The sequence below is a fragment of the Lycorma delicatula genome, chromosome 1 (genome assembly GCF_047948215.1).
Source record: "Lycorma delicatula isolate Av1 chromosome 1, ASM4794821v1, whole genome shotgun sequence".
NCBI lineage: Eukaryota > Metazoa > Arthropoda > Insecta > Hemiptera > Fulgoridae > Lycorma > Lycorma delicatula.
In genome coordinates, this window is record NC_134455.1 from 138,618,329 (window position 1) to 138,635,935 (window position 17,607).

General features: G+C 32.4%; 1 protein-coding gene across 1 annotated transcript in view; it reads right to left on the reverse strand.

The window, feature by feature from the left end:
- LOC142323057 (uncharacterized) overlaps positions 1-17,607 on the reverse strand; it is a 134,004-nt gene that overhangs the window by 32,050 nt on the left and 84,347 nt on the right. Inside the window, exon 2 of the mRNA XM_075362175.1 lies at positions 6,755-7,411. Coding sequence (XP_075218290.1) covers positions 6,755-7,320 — 566 coding nt within the window. The 5' untranslated portion in view covers positions 7,321-7,411. The remainder of the gene's footprint in view (positions 1-6,754; positions 7,412-17,607) is intronic.

Below are 17,607 nucleotides of genomic sequence, written 5' to 3' on the forward strand. Positions count from 1 at the left end.
TGATTTTTTATGTAATTTATTATTGTCATTATTATTGATTTGTTTTATTTTCTGTTCTTAAACTAATAAATTGTAATAACATAAACATTTGTATTTGTTAGACTCTCAATATCCTGGTTGATCCGTGAACACGTAAAAATAAATAAGGGATAGAGTACTATCAGGTCAAATTAAGCATATCAGGATTTTTGCAAATGTTGACATTTCATGATCCCTCTAATCTAAAAACACAATTTTAGCATTAAAGAATTAGGGAAGGTATGTTCCACAATTATTGTTTCACAATCATTTGTTCTACAAAGTGGTGGAAGGTACGTTTGAGTTGTGAAGGCCTAGTTTTTCTTGATATCTCCAGATTGAATGGAATGATTTGCATGAAATTTGGCACAATGATTTCTGAACATGGGACATTGATGCGATTTAATTTTGGTCACAATTGGTGATGGGGACAGGAAGAAAAGGTATATTTCCCATACCTCAAAATTTATCTGAAAGTATAGGTAAATTTTGAAATATTACGTACTTTAATAATACATTTAATTTTTCTTCTAGTAGCAGTCTGTCAGTGGCAAAGTTATTAGTAACCAGAGAAAGTTGTACAACTCTTTGCCAGTGACTTTTTAAATTTATTTATGTATTTATACAAATTGTTTTGTTCAATTTATTAATTTTTTTACATTATTTTGCCTGTATTCATGTGTGTTTATAGAATGTCAGAAGACATTTGATAATATGGTGTTAAATAAAAATGTTTAATGAAAAATAAGAATGAAATGTAAAGAAAGAGGTTTTATTTCCAGCAATGATTTATACGCAAGGAATGAGCTTCCAGTGGGAAATGAAGTGAGGCATGTAATTCTATCCCATCTTTTTACAGCTTATACATAGAAGAGACATAAATGATTTCAACAAAAAAAAACTTTTAGAATGTAAAAATTACAAAAGAAAAACCTGGACATATTAATATTTGCTAATAAAATTGTTCTTTAAGCCAAAACATTCTTTCTAAAAAAAATTAAAAGCAAATAATCTTTGGGAGCCTGCTGAAAAATTGTATTATCTGTATTAAAATATTATTTCACTCTCTCTCACTTAGTTTGGTAACAACAAGCTTACACTCTACATCCAGTTACAGTCGCCCAACTATTTTTTTTCATATTAAGAAATTAATTTTGTAGCATATAAAATAATTGCTAAGCCTAAACCAAAATTTAAACCCAGAATCTTCTGGCTGAACAACAAACGCTACCACTCTACCACAAAGTTTGGCAGAGATGATTACTAAACAGGATTATTATTTGAAATCTTTGGATGCTTTTAATATGATAAGAGAACAATCATATTGATCTCTTCTGCAAAATAATTAAATTATACTGTTTCATTTTGAACTAAATAATTAAATATTTATTACATATACATATATCATCATCTGACATGCAAAATGTTTTTTCTTGAGACTATTTCCAAAAGTAAGAACAAGTTTTCAGGACACAAAAATGTTGTTCAATTATTTCAGGCAAATAAGTATGAATAATATATAAAATAATAAATGTACCATCTTTGCTAAAAGGAATATTACTTATTTTTTTAAAAATAACCATATCCACCTATACCGAAGTAGAGAACAAAACTCTCTTCATGTAAGTCATTTGTTGACTGTGAACAATTCAATAAACTGTTTTGGATGAAGTCATAATTAAATTCAACATTTCGTTTTATAAAATAAAGAACATGTTATATAAACCTATTGTAAAGAAATCTCATAAAAAAGAGAAAAGAATAAAGGTTTCATGTATATATAATGATTTTTGTGAAAAGGGTATAGTTTTTATTGCTCTATAATTACCAATTCTTGATTGTTGACAAAGCTACAATAGTGAAATCGTACTTTAGCACTAAATAAACATGATCCAGTACATGAATCTCACTTTTTATTGACAAAAGATCAAAATCGATAACAAAACTCTTAGATGTTTTTCAAATCCCAGTTCTTTCAGTTTATGTACATAATGAGATGTATTAAGAATAAAATTTTTAACTCTAAAAATATCATCTGCTGATAGTACAATCCATGAGATGATTTTACAAAAGCCTTTTTAGTTGATCCAATCTCTCAAAACCTCACTAATTACCAATGTTGGCAATGAAATTCAGCTTGGGCCATTTGGTTTATGAGCTGTAAGTTGAACCCAATTTATGAACAGAACAGGATTTTTTTTTACTTTCTGCTGATAGAGGAAATTTCAACTAAACTTGTTTATCAAACATTTGAAAATTTATAATTTACATGTGTTTTCTGTAAAATCAACACTTCATACACTGACTCAACATAGCTGATACAACACAAAGTAGTCTAGAAACAGAGATAACACTACTGCATGAAAAGATTATTTGATCTGCTATCTATATATATAGCTAACTTTACATTTTGCCAACTGACAAGCAGAGTAAAATAAAATTCCCTATGTGTAAATTATACTGATGTAACAATATTCTAAAGGTTGTATTGTGTTTGTAACAAGTCATAATAAACACAATGTTGTTATTATTATTGAATTAAAGATGAACAAATGAGCAGAATTACTAAGTGTTATGAGATTTTATTGCACATTGATTTTAATTAAGCATTATGTTATGTTATTAAAATAGGTTTAGTGTTGAAATACAATATTTATTAATAATAATTTAAATTGTTAATATACACATTTTTTAATGAGCACAAAGACACAAAAAAAATTAATGATATGTTTTAAAGTGAAAATGAAGAACAAAGTAATATATAAGAATGAATCCAGAAACACTTCTTTTTCCAGTTATAGCTTGAGAAAAATTAGAGCTATACTAAAATTGGTATCTCAACGTAATATGAAAATATATTTCTCAATAAAGGTATTTTAAATTTATTCACAAAAATAATCAGGGATGGAGAACACACAAATCTTTGAAATATTTTAAAGATTTAATTTTAAAATATTTCTCAGGAAAAATGTTTTTAAATACTCAACTCTACTCAAAAATTACTCGAACACTTCGAGTACTTGCACACCCATAATATACATATATATTACCAGCAAAAATACTTATTCATTGTGCAAATTGTTAGATATATATTTTAAACTGTTCCTAGGATTATACAAAATAATAATATTCAAAAATGTGTAAAAGATCAACAAAACTAAACAGTATTTCAAACAGCAAATTCTACTTACTACTATCTCCAACTGTTTCACTGTTAATTAAAAAGGGACAAAGATAAAAAAGCACTTGGGAATCTTTGTCCTTTTTCAGTTAACAATAATCTAATGCACCTCGCTGCAGTTGATTCAAATTCGCTATTAGTATTGTCTTTTTAGAGCATTCTCCTTCTGTATCACTCTTATATGTGTAGAGAAAAAATGCCCCACTGGTATTTCTAATGAAACTGCAGCCGCATAAAGTCAACAAAAATCATGATTGAAACAAATGCTAACCATTTTCTTAAATTTAGAAAAGCCTGGCGAATGAGACAAGAAGCATGAGAAAAGAGGACATGCTCTCCAAAATCAGTACATTTGGTAAAACTGATTGCATATGGATTTGGATTTTTTATAACCACTAGAAATTAAAAGATATGATTATTATATTTTTTAATATGCTATGATTATAAACTAAAAAAACTGGTTTTTGATGTTCAAAAGTAACTGAAGAATCTTAAATTCGTGCATAAATTTCAATTTCAAATATGCATTTTATAAACTTCAATCGGATGTATAATTTATGAAAAGAATTTCTACAAAATTTTCTTTGATTTTTTTGTGAAGCCTCTTCAATGAAAAAAATTCACGAATAGTTATTATCTTTTAGTAATTTTTCTGCTCAAATAAATTTTCTCAAGTCTTCCCTGAAATTTTACAAATTTCAATGACTTATGGTGATTTTTTCAAAACCTCCCCTTAGTTTCAAGGCCTGGGGGAACCCTGCGTATAGGAAGAAAACTGTATCGTATTTTTAAATCGAGAAAGAATAATTTCACTATTAGAAAATTTCTAGAAAAACAATCGATTATTAAAAATAAATCAATAAAAATGAACACAAACGACTATTATAATAACTGTTCAAAATGTCTCTTTTATTGTTACAGAATATTCCGGTAGATTTAAAATTCTTAAATGGCTCTTATTGTGTTCTTATAATTTCAAATGCGTTGAAAATTCTTGTCACTAATGTTTTTCTTTTCTAGTTACTTTTTGTTCATACATAAAGAGATTTCATATGACTTTACACGTAGTAGTCCACTGGCGATAAGTCCAGGTGACGTGGAAGTCCGCTTCTACCGATCTAGTCGATCGTAAATCTTATATTCAAACGATACCTAACTTCTTGATGAAATTGAGTAGGAGCCTCGTCATGTTGAAAGATCATTCCTTGACTTGTTATTAGTGGAACGCCTTGAAGAGAGGTAACCGATTATGTTTTAAGGAATTTAAATTTACATTTCCCGTAAGGCGATCTTTAAAAATAATCAGTCCAGTAAATAATACCGCACTAATAATGGACATAAAACCTGGGTGAGAAAAACTTCTACTGTATCATGTGATTTTCGAAACTCCAATAACGATTATTTCCCTAATTAACTTCACTTCTTGGGCTAATCGCCTCTTCAGTAAATAAAATAGAACTTACTTCGACAAAGTCGTCTTGAAGCCAATGACAATGAAGACAATGAATTTAGAAGCCGGGGAAAGTTTCCGAGAAATTTTGAACTCCTGCAAGCGGAACAGGTTGAAATTTTCTTTACCCAGTATTCGCCACGTTGTATCGCGATACAACCGGCGCGATTTCAAATTATTTTATTGCTCAGATGTGGGCTACGTTGAACTCGCCGATTATGTTCTGCTCTTCATCGACAAGGTGGAATCTTCATGAACACGGTGGAGTAGGACTGGATGAAATACTAAAGCGAAGATTTTCAGATTTGGAATCCTTTTATTAGGGATTTATTCTTGATATTCATGAAAGTGGGTAATTACGATACCACGTAGGTTACTACGGGTATTACGATACCCGTAAACAAAAATTATATCCCCACATTCTTAATTTGAAAAGTAAAAAGGAATTTTTAGATAAAGATACTCAAGACCCGTAATTTTCTTCAGTTTTGAACGCAAACAAAGCTATTCGTACTTTACGTGCAGGTTGAGCGCTTCGAGATACATTTGTCTGATTTTCAATCTCGGCAGCTCTGATTACATCTTGAAGTTCAGCGTGCGATTTTTTTTGTGTAGCCTACATGATTCTTCATTAAAAAAAATAAAGAAAATGGAAAAAAATCATCAAAATCGGTGGAGTATTTTTTGTGTAATCGAGTAACAAACGTTCAGATTTATAATATGTACGTATATGAGTGTTAATGAATTTTTCTTTCTTAGTATTTTTAACATAATAATTCTATGAAACTACCGCCTTATTTTATTTTTATACTAGATTTAATTTCTGGACATTCTCCAACATTGAAATGAATTTTGTTTCCATGTAAAATTATAATGAAGTACTAGATGAGTGAGAAAATTAATCAGATCGGTAACACTGCGAGCGATCTGACAACGCTGTGTCCTATCGTTCTGTGCTAGACCAGTTCGTTCATCCCTTCCACACGCTCAGTACGAGTTTCAACTCCGTTCAGTCAATATATTATTTTTGATAGCGCCATCAGTGAAGTTGTGTTTTTGTTGTGTGTTACGAAATCGGAGCATCGGAATTTAGAGCAACGTATGCAATCAAGTTTTGTGTTAAACTTGGGGAATTCACGAGTGTGACCTTTGAAAAGTTGAAACAGGCCTATGGAGAACATTGCTTATCAAGAGCACAATTTTTCCGCTACACAAACCATTTTTGGAAGGCCGAGAACACGTTGAAGATCAACCTCGCTCAGAGAGGTTGAGACAGACAACCTGTCTCCAAATGACGTCATTTTGGAACTCTGGAGAGCATTCAAAAGACTGTGACCGACCAGTTAAAAGTCCTATCAGTTGAAGCCTTCCAGCGCTGCTACCAGGAGTGGGAACAACGACTCCGCCGGTGTATAGCTGCCCAAGGGAACTACTTTGAACGGATTAATATTGTTTGAAAAAAATAAAAACCTTGGTAAGTAAAAAGCCAATCTTATTACTTTTCTCACACACCTCGTATGTTTCTACCGCGTTTCGGTCTGTTTGGGTTTATTATGAAAGTCAAATTTCTTAAACTCGTTATCATTCTCAGTCGACGTTATTTACATAAATAGTTCTTCTCATAATTTAATTCTCTACAAATTTTGTAGCAAAATGTTGTTCACTGACTAATAAAGAAGTTACTGTAGATCAAACCTATAATATTATATTTTCTGAAAGATTACTAGAGATGCAGTTCTGGGACCAGTTTATTTTAATTTTTCATGTTGAAAATCATATTAAATTATTAAATTTGCCCTTTAATTTAAGTTCCAAGAATTTCAGTATGGCTTGAAGCAGAAATGAAGGCGAATTTTTTCGCATTCTACAACTCGAAAACGAATCGTTTCAGAATCTATATTTATGTAAACTTCTTCCTTTATTTTCACTAGTAAACACGCGTCCTAAAATTCTTTCTGTTTCTTCATGGAATACCCGTGTGTGTGTGTACATGCGTGTGTGTAAGAAATCTTATATTTTATTACAATTAAATGGTATGCACTTGTTTGTAAAAATTGTAAAATACCTGTGATAACTACATTACAAGTATACAGACTGCAACTCACCTCTCACCATCGGGTGAATCGCGGACGAGTTTAACAGCAAAGAGGAACTGAACTGCACAGACAAGAAGGCAACAAAGATTTAACGATAGAGAAAGTGCACAGAGAGCGAGTGTCACTTCGTATACGATGACGTACTCCTCGGGTGAGATAACGGTCGATTGATCCGGCCTGAGGAGATCTTGAACATCCGACGCCGTCACCGGGCTTATCTTCAGGAGGAAGATAAGAGATAGTAATGCTAATAACAGACTAATCAAACACAACAGCCCGAGCGACGTTAACATCTCTTTAACACCGACACTCTCACAATTCGCAGAAGGCGTCGCCGACGGAGCGGCGACTCTCGAATGCTGATCCGGCGTATCAGGAGCACGAGGAATGTGTAAACCACCGTTCACCGCTTTTGGAGTATGATGGATGCCGGCGAGAGGTGAACCGGGTTGCGAGGTCAAGCGTCCGCTGTGATAAGATGAAGCGGTAGTATTCATTCTTCCTAGATACTCGGCCTGGCCCGATCGACCGGATCCTGCGGCCGGATATCCGGTGTTTATCATATGCTTCAACATAATCCAGGTCCGGGACTGAGGCTGTTAATGACACAAAGTGTCACCTTCCACCGCGCCATCTTGTTATTGTTACATCCCTCGCTGGTAAACACTGAAACAAACGCATAAAAAGCATTATTCACCAATACTATTTCACTGGAAAATAGAGCAGATATATTCAGGTGTGCTCAAAATGTTTTACAAAGAAAAAAAGTGTTCTGAAAATTTAATTTTTTTAAATTTAATTTCAAATAGTTGTCATTACAGCGGTATTTTTTATTCTAATTACAAACTCCATTTGTAGTAGAGTTTCAAACGGAGTCGTATCAACGGTCACATAAATAGAATTCACATCAGTAATCATACGCCAAATGATAAGCTATTTGTTAAAATGTCAAACACGCGGCCCGACAAGATTGATGATAACCAATACGTTAAATAAACGTTTGACAACACTGGATTCTTTAATTAAAATTTTAAGTAAAAATTCCTTAATGAAACAAAATTAGTTTTAAAAAACTATTTATAAAAAAATAGTATTGCAAAATACTGATTGTAAACGCCGGTAACTATGTACGGTGGATAAACTAACTACATGAATGCAAGAAGGCAACTAAATTAGCAATGGGAAGAATCGTGAACGAGTCGTTCCTTCGATTCGATACTTTATACTGAACGAAAGAATCGAGAATCGGTTTGCAGGAGAAAACGATTCTGTTTACTAATTCAACAATCAATTCTTTTCTTTTTCTGTTTAGTTTCCGGAACCACCGTAAGGTATTACTTCAGAGGATGATATGTATGAATGTAAACGAAGTGTAGTCTTGTACAGTTTCAGATTTATTTATTAGATTGGTAATTTATTAAATATTTATATAATTTATTTTTTACTTTTCAGTGCATTTTTATATTTGTTAATATATTATATTTTTTTGTTTAAAATTCTCAATTTGATTTAATTATTATTTTTTTACTTTTTAGAGGGTTTTTCTAATGTGTTTCCTTTTTTTATTAATGTTGATATTAATATTAGTTAAATAAAAGCTTTTTTAAAAAATACTTTTTTATATGTAATCAAATATATTTTTGTAATTATTTTTGTATTTTTTTTTAAGACTAAAAAAGTAAAAATATTTATTTATACACATTGAAGCGTAGGTGTAGCGCGTAGGGGCGTGGGGTGGGTCATATCAAATTCCGACACCGTAGTGCTGTATTGTCATCGAAGTTACATACGTGTACCAAATTTCATTGATTTTCATACGATAGATCAAAAGATATAGCAGTTGCAAGATTTGATTATTCCTAAAGCGAGTTAAATAAAAGCTTTTAACAAAAAAATTGGACATGAAATTCAAAGAATGTATATTTGTTTGTTCTAGAAAGGTAATAAATTTTAATAATAACTCCATAAGATAACAATCAATGATTCATTACAAAAAAAGTTACATTGTAATTGTAAACCGTACGGTAAGAGTCTCGCAGAAATCATTTCTTCCGCTAAAAAATCAAAAATTTCTGTAAAATACATAAAACTGTTTTTAGGAAAACGATAATATCAAAAAAGGTAAGACACATTTAAATTATTAAAATCTGTTATTAATTTAGAATTTAAAAAAAATATATGTTAAATATATGAAATAAACAATAGATATACAATAATAGATTATAAACAATGTTTAAGCATTCCATATAATAAGCAATTTTTATGATTATTCGTTCGATGGATATTATAGAGCTTTATGAAAATGTTGAATGTGCAATCTTTAAAAAATGTGTAAATCTATCTAATCCAAATTTAATTGGGAAGATTTGCTGATATTTATTCACTTTTCCTTGATCAATTTTCATCATTCAAAAAAAAAAATTTTACATAAGAGGTAATCAATTTTGGACAACTAATAATAGCATTTCGAGACGCCGCCCGCCAGGGAAACCCGCCGGGACAGCTTAACTGCGGAGGCGTGTCGTAGGCACGCTCTGCAGCTAGTCTTTTTAATAAGATGTTGACATTTAACCTAAATAGCACCCTTCAATCGATCCAGCAGTGAAGCCTAATACTCTCCGGTGATCGTCCTGCTTTTTTTCCAGATAGTCTACGAACACTAAACCACGAGAATCCCAAAAAACCGTAGCTGTGACTTTCCTGTACATGGAGTCGTTTTCGCTTTCTTCAGCACACTTTTCCCCTCAACCACTGTTTAGAGTATCGTTCAATTTCTGGCTTGTAACATGAATGAATTTTTCATCTGCAGTTATAAAAGATCGAAAAAATTCAGCGGAATCGCGTTAAGATAAATTTGAACACCCTCGAAAAATGTTCAATCGAATAAATGCGTTTTCGGATCACTATTAACAAACGCGGCACCCACGGAACGGAAAGATTTTTCACGTTCAAAACATCGTGTAAAATGTAGCGGACACGATCTGTCGAGCTGTTTGCGATTTCAGCAAGCTCACCTAGCTTCAATCGGCTATCGTTTAATATCGCACATTATGGATTTTTGTGACAATTTCATCGGTCATACTGGTTTTTAGGCGTCCAAAGCGTGAAACATCGTGAATGGATGGAAGAGGCTGCAAAGCCTCACGATGTAAGCATGGCAGCTGGAATGGGAAATTATGACTACGGGAAGATCCCTGTACAAGTTTATACGAGATCTGGGGGAACGGTATGCCTCGAGTTCGTTTTAAGGACAACGGGTGCCAAGATGCTCACCAACCATGTTAATTTGAACCAATATCTGTTTCGGTTCCGCCTGGCAGCTGAGCTGTGTGTCTGCAGGGAGGTCCAGTCAAATGAACATCAGAAGTTTGAATGCCCTGTTCTTGGGGAGGCCAGAGACCGGGCCACCCTGGGACTTAGAGGTCAAGGGGAAAATTGGCCACTCACAAGCGGCGAGTCAATGTGGCGAGAGCCGCATTGTCGGACCGTGTGGGAGTTCCTTGATGCGGTTGCTATGTTCAATCGACATCAGTAGTTTACTTAAGGGAAAGACTCTTAACGCACTGCTGTGGGAAGCTAACCTTGAGATATATGGCTGACCACCAGCAGGGCTCCAAGCGGTTTAATATGGTGGTCAGGTACTTGCTGGCATTCAGCGATCTAGGCGTAGCAGCGAATTGCTGTCTAGACAGTAAATTTTAATTTATGGATGTCATATATATTTTTAGTAGTTGAAATGGGGTGCACCTACCCATTTTAGTAAATATATGACAAGTGATGAGCGGTTGGGACACGTAAGCCGGTGGTGTATGGCAACGAGCTTAATCTACTCACGCTGTTAGATAAGATCTAAGAGTTATTTAGAACACTGGTCGCTAAACTGTTTAGAGGCTCAGTAGCCGTTTGTAGCAGACATTCGTTCTTATGCTTTAGCGCAACCGAATAGGGTGGTGGTGGGAGAAATGCCAAGCAAACCAATCGTGAATGGATGTATGACCACATTTAAATTCAGCAACCCATTTCTTTACCGTTAATACAAAGAGAAAGATTCCTTTAAAGTAAAATCCAACTTTTTTTCTATGTTCGTCGAGATTAAACCTTTTAAAACAAGAGCGTTATAGTAGTTGACCTTCAATTTTACCTATTCTTCAGAAAATGTCAAAACTTGTTTGCTTTATTCGATCCCCACAAACAAGCGACTAAACACAAGCCTATGAAACTTTGCAGTACGATATCAACTAAAGCAGGCACGTCAAACTCATTAACTACTGAGGGCCATGTTAAGTATTATATATTAAATCGCAAGCTACAGAACAAAAAAAAAATGGAAAAATATGATGCGTATCTTTTATTAAATCAAATTAATACATACAAAATAATAATAATACACGAAATGTAAACCCATTAAAAAATACATATCTATGAAGGAAGGTTTTTTTTTTTAATTTAACATTATTTAAATAAAATAATAACATTTTTTTTCTCTGAAGAAACTTGGTGATGTTTTTCATTAACCAAATTTAGTTGAATTTGTTGAGCTGTAGTTATCTTTAAAATTGTTTGCACATGCTTAACTGTTAATCTTGATCTTTCCGCAGTTTTATTATTTTTTAAAGTGGAAAATAGTTTTTGGTACAAATACGTGCTACCGAACATAGATAAAATACGTTTAAATTGCTAATAACACAATGAGAAATCGCTCTGGTGATAAAAAATACATAAATAAAAAAGGTCGCGCTAGTGGTTTTGAGATCTGGAATCTTGCGATTCAAAAAACGTTAAAGGTAAAACATTTCGGAAAATCTTTATATCTCAAAGCGATCTATTTTTTTGGTATAGGACAACTACTTTTGATGTACTATAGGCCAGTTTTGAAACTACCTATGAAAAACATCAAATGAATATAATTTTTATTAAGATTGTCATAGTCTGCAGTGATATTGATAGCGACCATAATTTAGTGATAATGAAATGTAGATTGGAAAAACCCTGAAGTAAAGGTGTTAGATGAATCGGTGGAATTTAGAGAAGTTTAAGAAAGAGGCGGTAAAAAAGATTTTTGAGGAGGACATCTCAAGAGGTCTGAGTAAAAAAGATAAAGTAGAAAATGTAGAAGAAGAATGGGAGAATCTTAAAAACGAAATTTTTAAATCAGCAGAAGCGAACTTAGGTGGAACAAAAAGAATTGGCAGAAAACCTTGGATTTCAGAGGATATATTGTAGCTGATGGATGAACTTAGAAAATAAAAGAATGTAGTGATGAAGAAAGTAAAAGGAACTATCAACGATTAGGAAATACTATAAACAGGAAGTGCAAACTAGCGAAAGAAGAGTGGATTAAAGAAAAGTGTTCAGAAGTGGAAAGAGAAATGAACATTGGTAAAATAGACGGAGCATACAGAAAAGTTAAGGAAAATTTTGGGGTATATAAATTAAAATCTAATAATGTGTTAATCAAAGATGGTACACCAATTTATAATACGAAAGGTAAAGACGATAGATGGGTGGAATATATTGAAGAGTTATACGGAGGAAATGAATTACAAAATGGTGTTATAGAGAAAGAAGAGGCAGTCGAAGAGGATGAAAAGGGAGAAACAATACTGAGATCTGAATTTAAGAGAGTATTAAAAGATTTGAATGGCAGAAAGGCTCCTGGAATAGACGGAATACCTGTAGAATTACTGCGCAGTGCAAGTGAGGAAGCGATTGATAGATTATACAAACTGGTGTGTAATATTTATGAAAAAGGGGAAGTTCGGTCAGACTTCAAAAAGAGTGTTGTAGTCATGATACCAAAGAAAACAGGAGCAGATAAATGTGAAGAATACAGAACAATTAGCTTAACTAGACATGCATAAAAAAGCTTAACTAGAATTCTGTACAGAAGAATTGAGAGGAGAGTGGAAGAAGTGTAAGGAGAATATAATATATATATATATATATATATATATTATTATTATTATGCTTTTACGGCCAACATGGGACCACTTAAGTCAATTTTAGTTGGATCTTTTCTGAGAAAAGCGTGTTATTTTACTCTTCCGAGCTGCCCAGTATTTCTTCATCCGTTCAGATCTTGCTTTCTTTTCTTCATCCGTAAATACCCTCTTCGTTGTATTTCGTCGTTTGTCTGTCTTTTGTTTAAATCTAATGCTTTTGTCTTTTAGGTTTGTAATTTTTCCAGTTTTATTCTGTAGGTCAGTCAGGGAAATTCCCAATTCTTTCATATCTTCTCTAATTTCTTTGATCCATCCTACTTCTAGCTTTTGGAACCAGAGCTTTTCAATGATATTTCTTGACAGTCTTGTTTCCGGTGTCCTTATGAGATGACCAAAGAAAGAGATTCTTTTTTTCCGCATTGTATCAGTAACAGGCTCTATTTCTCGATACACCACCTCATTTGGCACAATCCACCATTGGCCTTCTTTTTGGTGTTTTTTATTGATACACGTTCTGACAATTCTCCTCTCTATTTTCATAATTTTATCAATTCGGTTTTTCTGAGTGATTTTGAAAAGGGTTTCGCTTTCATAGGTGACTTCTGGCTGAACTACAGTTTTATAATGTTTAAGTTTTGTTTTAGCAGAAAGGCATTCTTTGTTATATGTTGACCAAGTTAATTTTTCGGATTTAATCATTTTATTTGTCCTGTTTTGCCATGTCATTTAAATTATAAGTTATTATTTCCCCTAGATATTTAAATTGTTTTACTATTTTAATTTGCTGATTGTTTACCGTAATGTGCTCTATTACCAGAGGATCTATGGCCATTAGTTCAGTTTTTTCGAAAGATATATATATATATCTATATATATATCTTTCAAATCTAGCAATAGCGAAGCATTGCCGAGTGTGCTAGTATTAAATAAACGGCCTTTAAATTTTAAAATCAGATACGGATCGGATAACAAACGATATCCTCTACCGATCTCTAAAATGTTGCTAAAAAAATAATTGGGGAATAACCCACCAAATGGATGTAAAAAAAAGTTGTCATATATTTTGAAAACTTTTGGTATTAACGGTGGGTGAGGAATTTGAAATCACAAAATCTTCGTCGAGGTGGGTTCGTACCATGTAAGTAAAAAGCCGGGAGTGAAAAAAAAAAAATTGCCTCAAATATTGAGAGTAGTTAGTATGTACTGGACTTTTTCCCTTCTTATAAATGGCTGTAACAAGCATACGTATTAATGAATTATGTAAATAAAAAATTATTCTATTATTGAATAAAATTTTGTTCTACGGGACCAACGTTGTCCGATTTTCTCCGTCTCCTCGACAACTAACTGCAACCAACATTAAACGGCATCAGTGATTCACATTCCCAAAAGTCATCGTACAAACTATCATAAAAATCGATTAATCCGATTTGAATACATCAAGCTAAACGATTACTGACCAAAGAAAGCTAGTAAATTAGGTTTATTATCCGCTATCCCTATACCCTAACCTTAGTTAAAATCCCCAAAATACATAACTTAAGCGACAAACGAATGTAACGGAAAATTTAATTAATAAAAGGTTACGATTCCAGTCCATAAATGTCAAAAAATATATATATTCTGATGTAGACACCACATAACTTCCTTGTACACCTATTACACATTTTTTAAAATGAAAAATACATACAATTTTATTTTATTAATAACTTCTAATATTTTTTCTTTGTTTTTTGTTATTATTGAATTATTATTTATCGTAGATTTTTTTACAATCAGAGGTTAATAATTATTAATAAATCAATATATTTAAATTAAAAAAAAGGAGATGAAACCTGATTCGAACCTATGTGCCTTCTCCTTCTAAGATTCAAATATTTCACTAATTAAAATTTCATTTGACTATAATTCTGGAACCAATGACAATAAGTACCACTTATGATATATCGTTGAAAAGCTCTCAATGAGGCCTTATTACTGCCGTTCCAGTAAGAAGAACAATTTTTTGGAAGAAAAATTCCAAAATCCAAGTATTTTTGAATTTTGGGTTTTTTTGGAAATTTAGTTCAATCAATTACAATCAAAACGGGAAGTGCACAATTAGATGTTCATACAGTCCGATATCCAAAATTTCAACATCCTACGGTTAATCGTTTTTGAGTTATGCAACATACGTACGTATTGACGTTACCCCGAAACTAGTAGTATGGATTCAGGGATGGTCAAAATGAATATTTCCGTTGAAATCTGAAATTTTTCGCGAATACAATTCTTCTTTTACTTCATACAAGGAAGTAAAAACGGTTCTCAGCGCAGACCCATTTATGGGAGTTTGAATAAGACTACGTATCCGTAAAAAATATCTTAGTTATCTAAGATGTATTAAATTATATGAAAAGTCTTTTACTTACCTTTGAGTAAAATTTTAATATAAAGGTAAAGTCCGTATCACCCTGCTCCCTTTACCGATTAAGACTAAAAGTTAAACGGCATCGGTGCCCCACGTACAGAAATCATCATGGTAAATTTTATCAGAGCAGGTCCGTTTAGTCTAGAGATATCTATTAAAAACTACGTCAAACCATATACATCCTTCCGAAATTTTTCAACGCACTGTGTTTTTCGGTTACTGGTTCTAAGATTCAAAACCTAGTACAGGCAGTTAAGTTTATACGGATTTGAATAGTAGATCGTACTCACGGGCTGGTGTAGCGGTGAACGCGTCTTCACAAATCAGCTGCTTTGGAAATCGAGAGTTCCACCGTTCAAGTCCTAATAAAGTCAGTTATTTTTACACGGATTTGAATACTAGATCGTGGACATCGGTGTTCTTTGGTGGTTGGGTTAATTGAAACCCAACCACCAAAGAACACCGAGAACCCTTTTTACTTCCTTGTACGAAGTAAAGAAAGTATTGTGATCGCGAAAAATTTCGGTTTTCAGATTTCAACGGAAATATCCATTTTGACCATCCTTGAATCTATCTTGAGTAGTTTCAGGGTAATGGCTGTACGTACCTACGTATGTATGTCGTATAACTCAGAACACATCTCAGGAATGGTCGAATTGAAACTGCACAAGACTACACTTCATTCATACATATCATCCACTGAAGTAATAATACTTTACGGTGTTCCGGAGGATAAACAAAAAAAGAGAGGGAGGTCATGAAAAGTCAAGATCTGGAAAGATCCCGATATGCATCCGATTTTATCATACTTTCTCTTACATACTCGAAGTATACTGTATAGTTATAGATATAATGTATATGCGGATTTTTAAAAAATGTGTTTCTAAAGATTTAATTTTTTTTTTAACCACCAGAGTGGGGTTGTTTTAGTGTTCTATAAATAAGAATTTTTTTTTTAATTTTACTACCTATCCGATGCATTTCAATATATGAAAAAAAACCAAAATATCCAGTCAACCACATATGTATTGATCGATACAAAAAACACCAGCTTTCTGTTTATACTCATTTGTGCTTTTCTTTTTGAATGCGGGGTGTCTTACGGGATAAATCATTTTTAATTAATTTTAATACGAATAATAACGAAACAAGAAACAGCAAGTTAAAAGAATGGAAAAACAGTTAACGATAAAAACAAAAAACGTAGATAGCAATTAATTACATACGAGGTGACGTAACGACACGCAATTTAAATAATAATTATTTATATTTAAACGTAAAGGACCGCAAATAACTAACGGTTGAAAAAAAGAAACGTTAGTAAATAGCCGCTTCCTTTTTAACCTGGACGTGCACCTGTATTCGATTCAAACAGAGCACAGGTGTTAATACAGGAAGAAGCAAAATATTAAATAAGACCAGTCGGTAGATGATGAGGGGGTTGGAGAAGAAACACAACCGTCAAAGGAAACTAACGTTGATCAAATTATATACGACCGTTAAGAATAAAACTAGTAAACAAAAAAATAAAACCGATTGGTCGATAACAATTAATATTTTATAATTTTTGTCTGTTTTAATATAGCTTATATAAATAATAATTAGCATTAGAATATGTCGCAAAGAAATGGAAAGAATTTAACATAGTATTCTACAAAAAAAAAAGAAAAAAAGAAAAATTCATATAAGACGGCTATGGAAACGCAAAGAGTGGAAAAAATTAATTTCAAATTACACTGATCGACAATGAATTTGTTAAATGAGAGAGTGAATAACTGAATCTTAAAGTATTTTTCATGCTGATTTCAAATATGAAATCAGAATTATTTTATCAGGCTTAGTTTTTTTGTAACTACCATTCTTATTTTTATGTAATGCCATGCATGAATTACATAAGCACAGCATATTGTGAACGTATTTTTTTTTGTATTATTTACAAACTAAATAGCTTTTGTTTATTTAAAGTCCCTTAATTGTTGTCACATTGGTTTGTTACACATTATTGATCATTTTTATTATTTACACACTATTTAAAATGAGTAACAACTCATTCTTCCTATTTTCATGTTACTATAAACATATCATCTATTCATTAGTTATTTCTACCGTTATTATATTTACTTATAAACTGTTATGCAGACTAGAGAAATATTTTTTTTAAATTCTTATTAGTGCGAGTTTTGGTGTGTCTAACATTAACTTTTGTAGCTGGCTTTCGTATTTACGGGTATATGTTGTTCATTAAAGTGAGTGTTTATTTATTAAAGTAGTGTGTTTATAAAGTGTTTCTTTTTAAACAATACCAGTTATTGTAATGTATGGTAACAAGATCGGTGTTCGGGCCTAAGTAACGGATTCGTACGATAAAAAAGAGAACCCTTTTTGTAAAGAATAGATCCGTTTTACAATTCTCTTTTGTTATACTGCCCGCTAACACACAATGAACACCTTGTTGTACAGTGAGAAGAGACCAGGCTTGGAATTTATGGGAACAAGCTCAGTAAGACCAG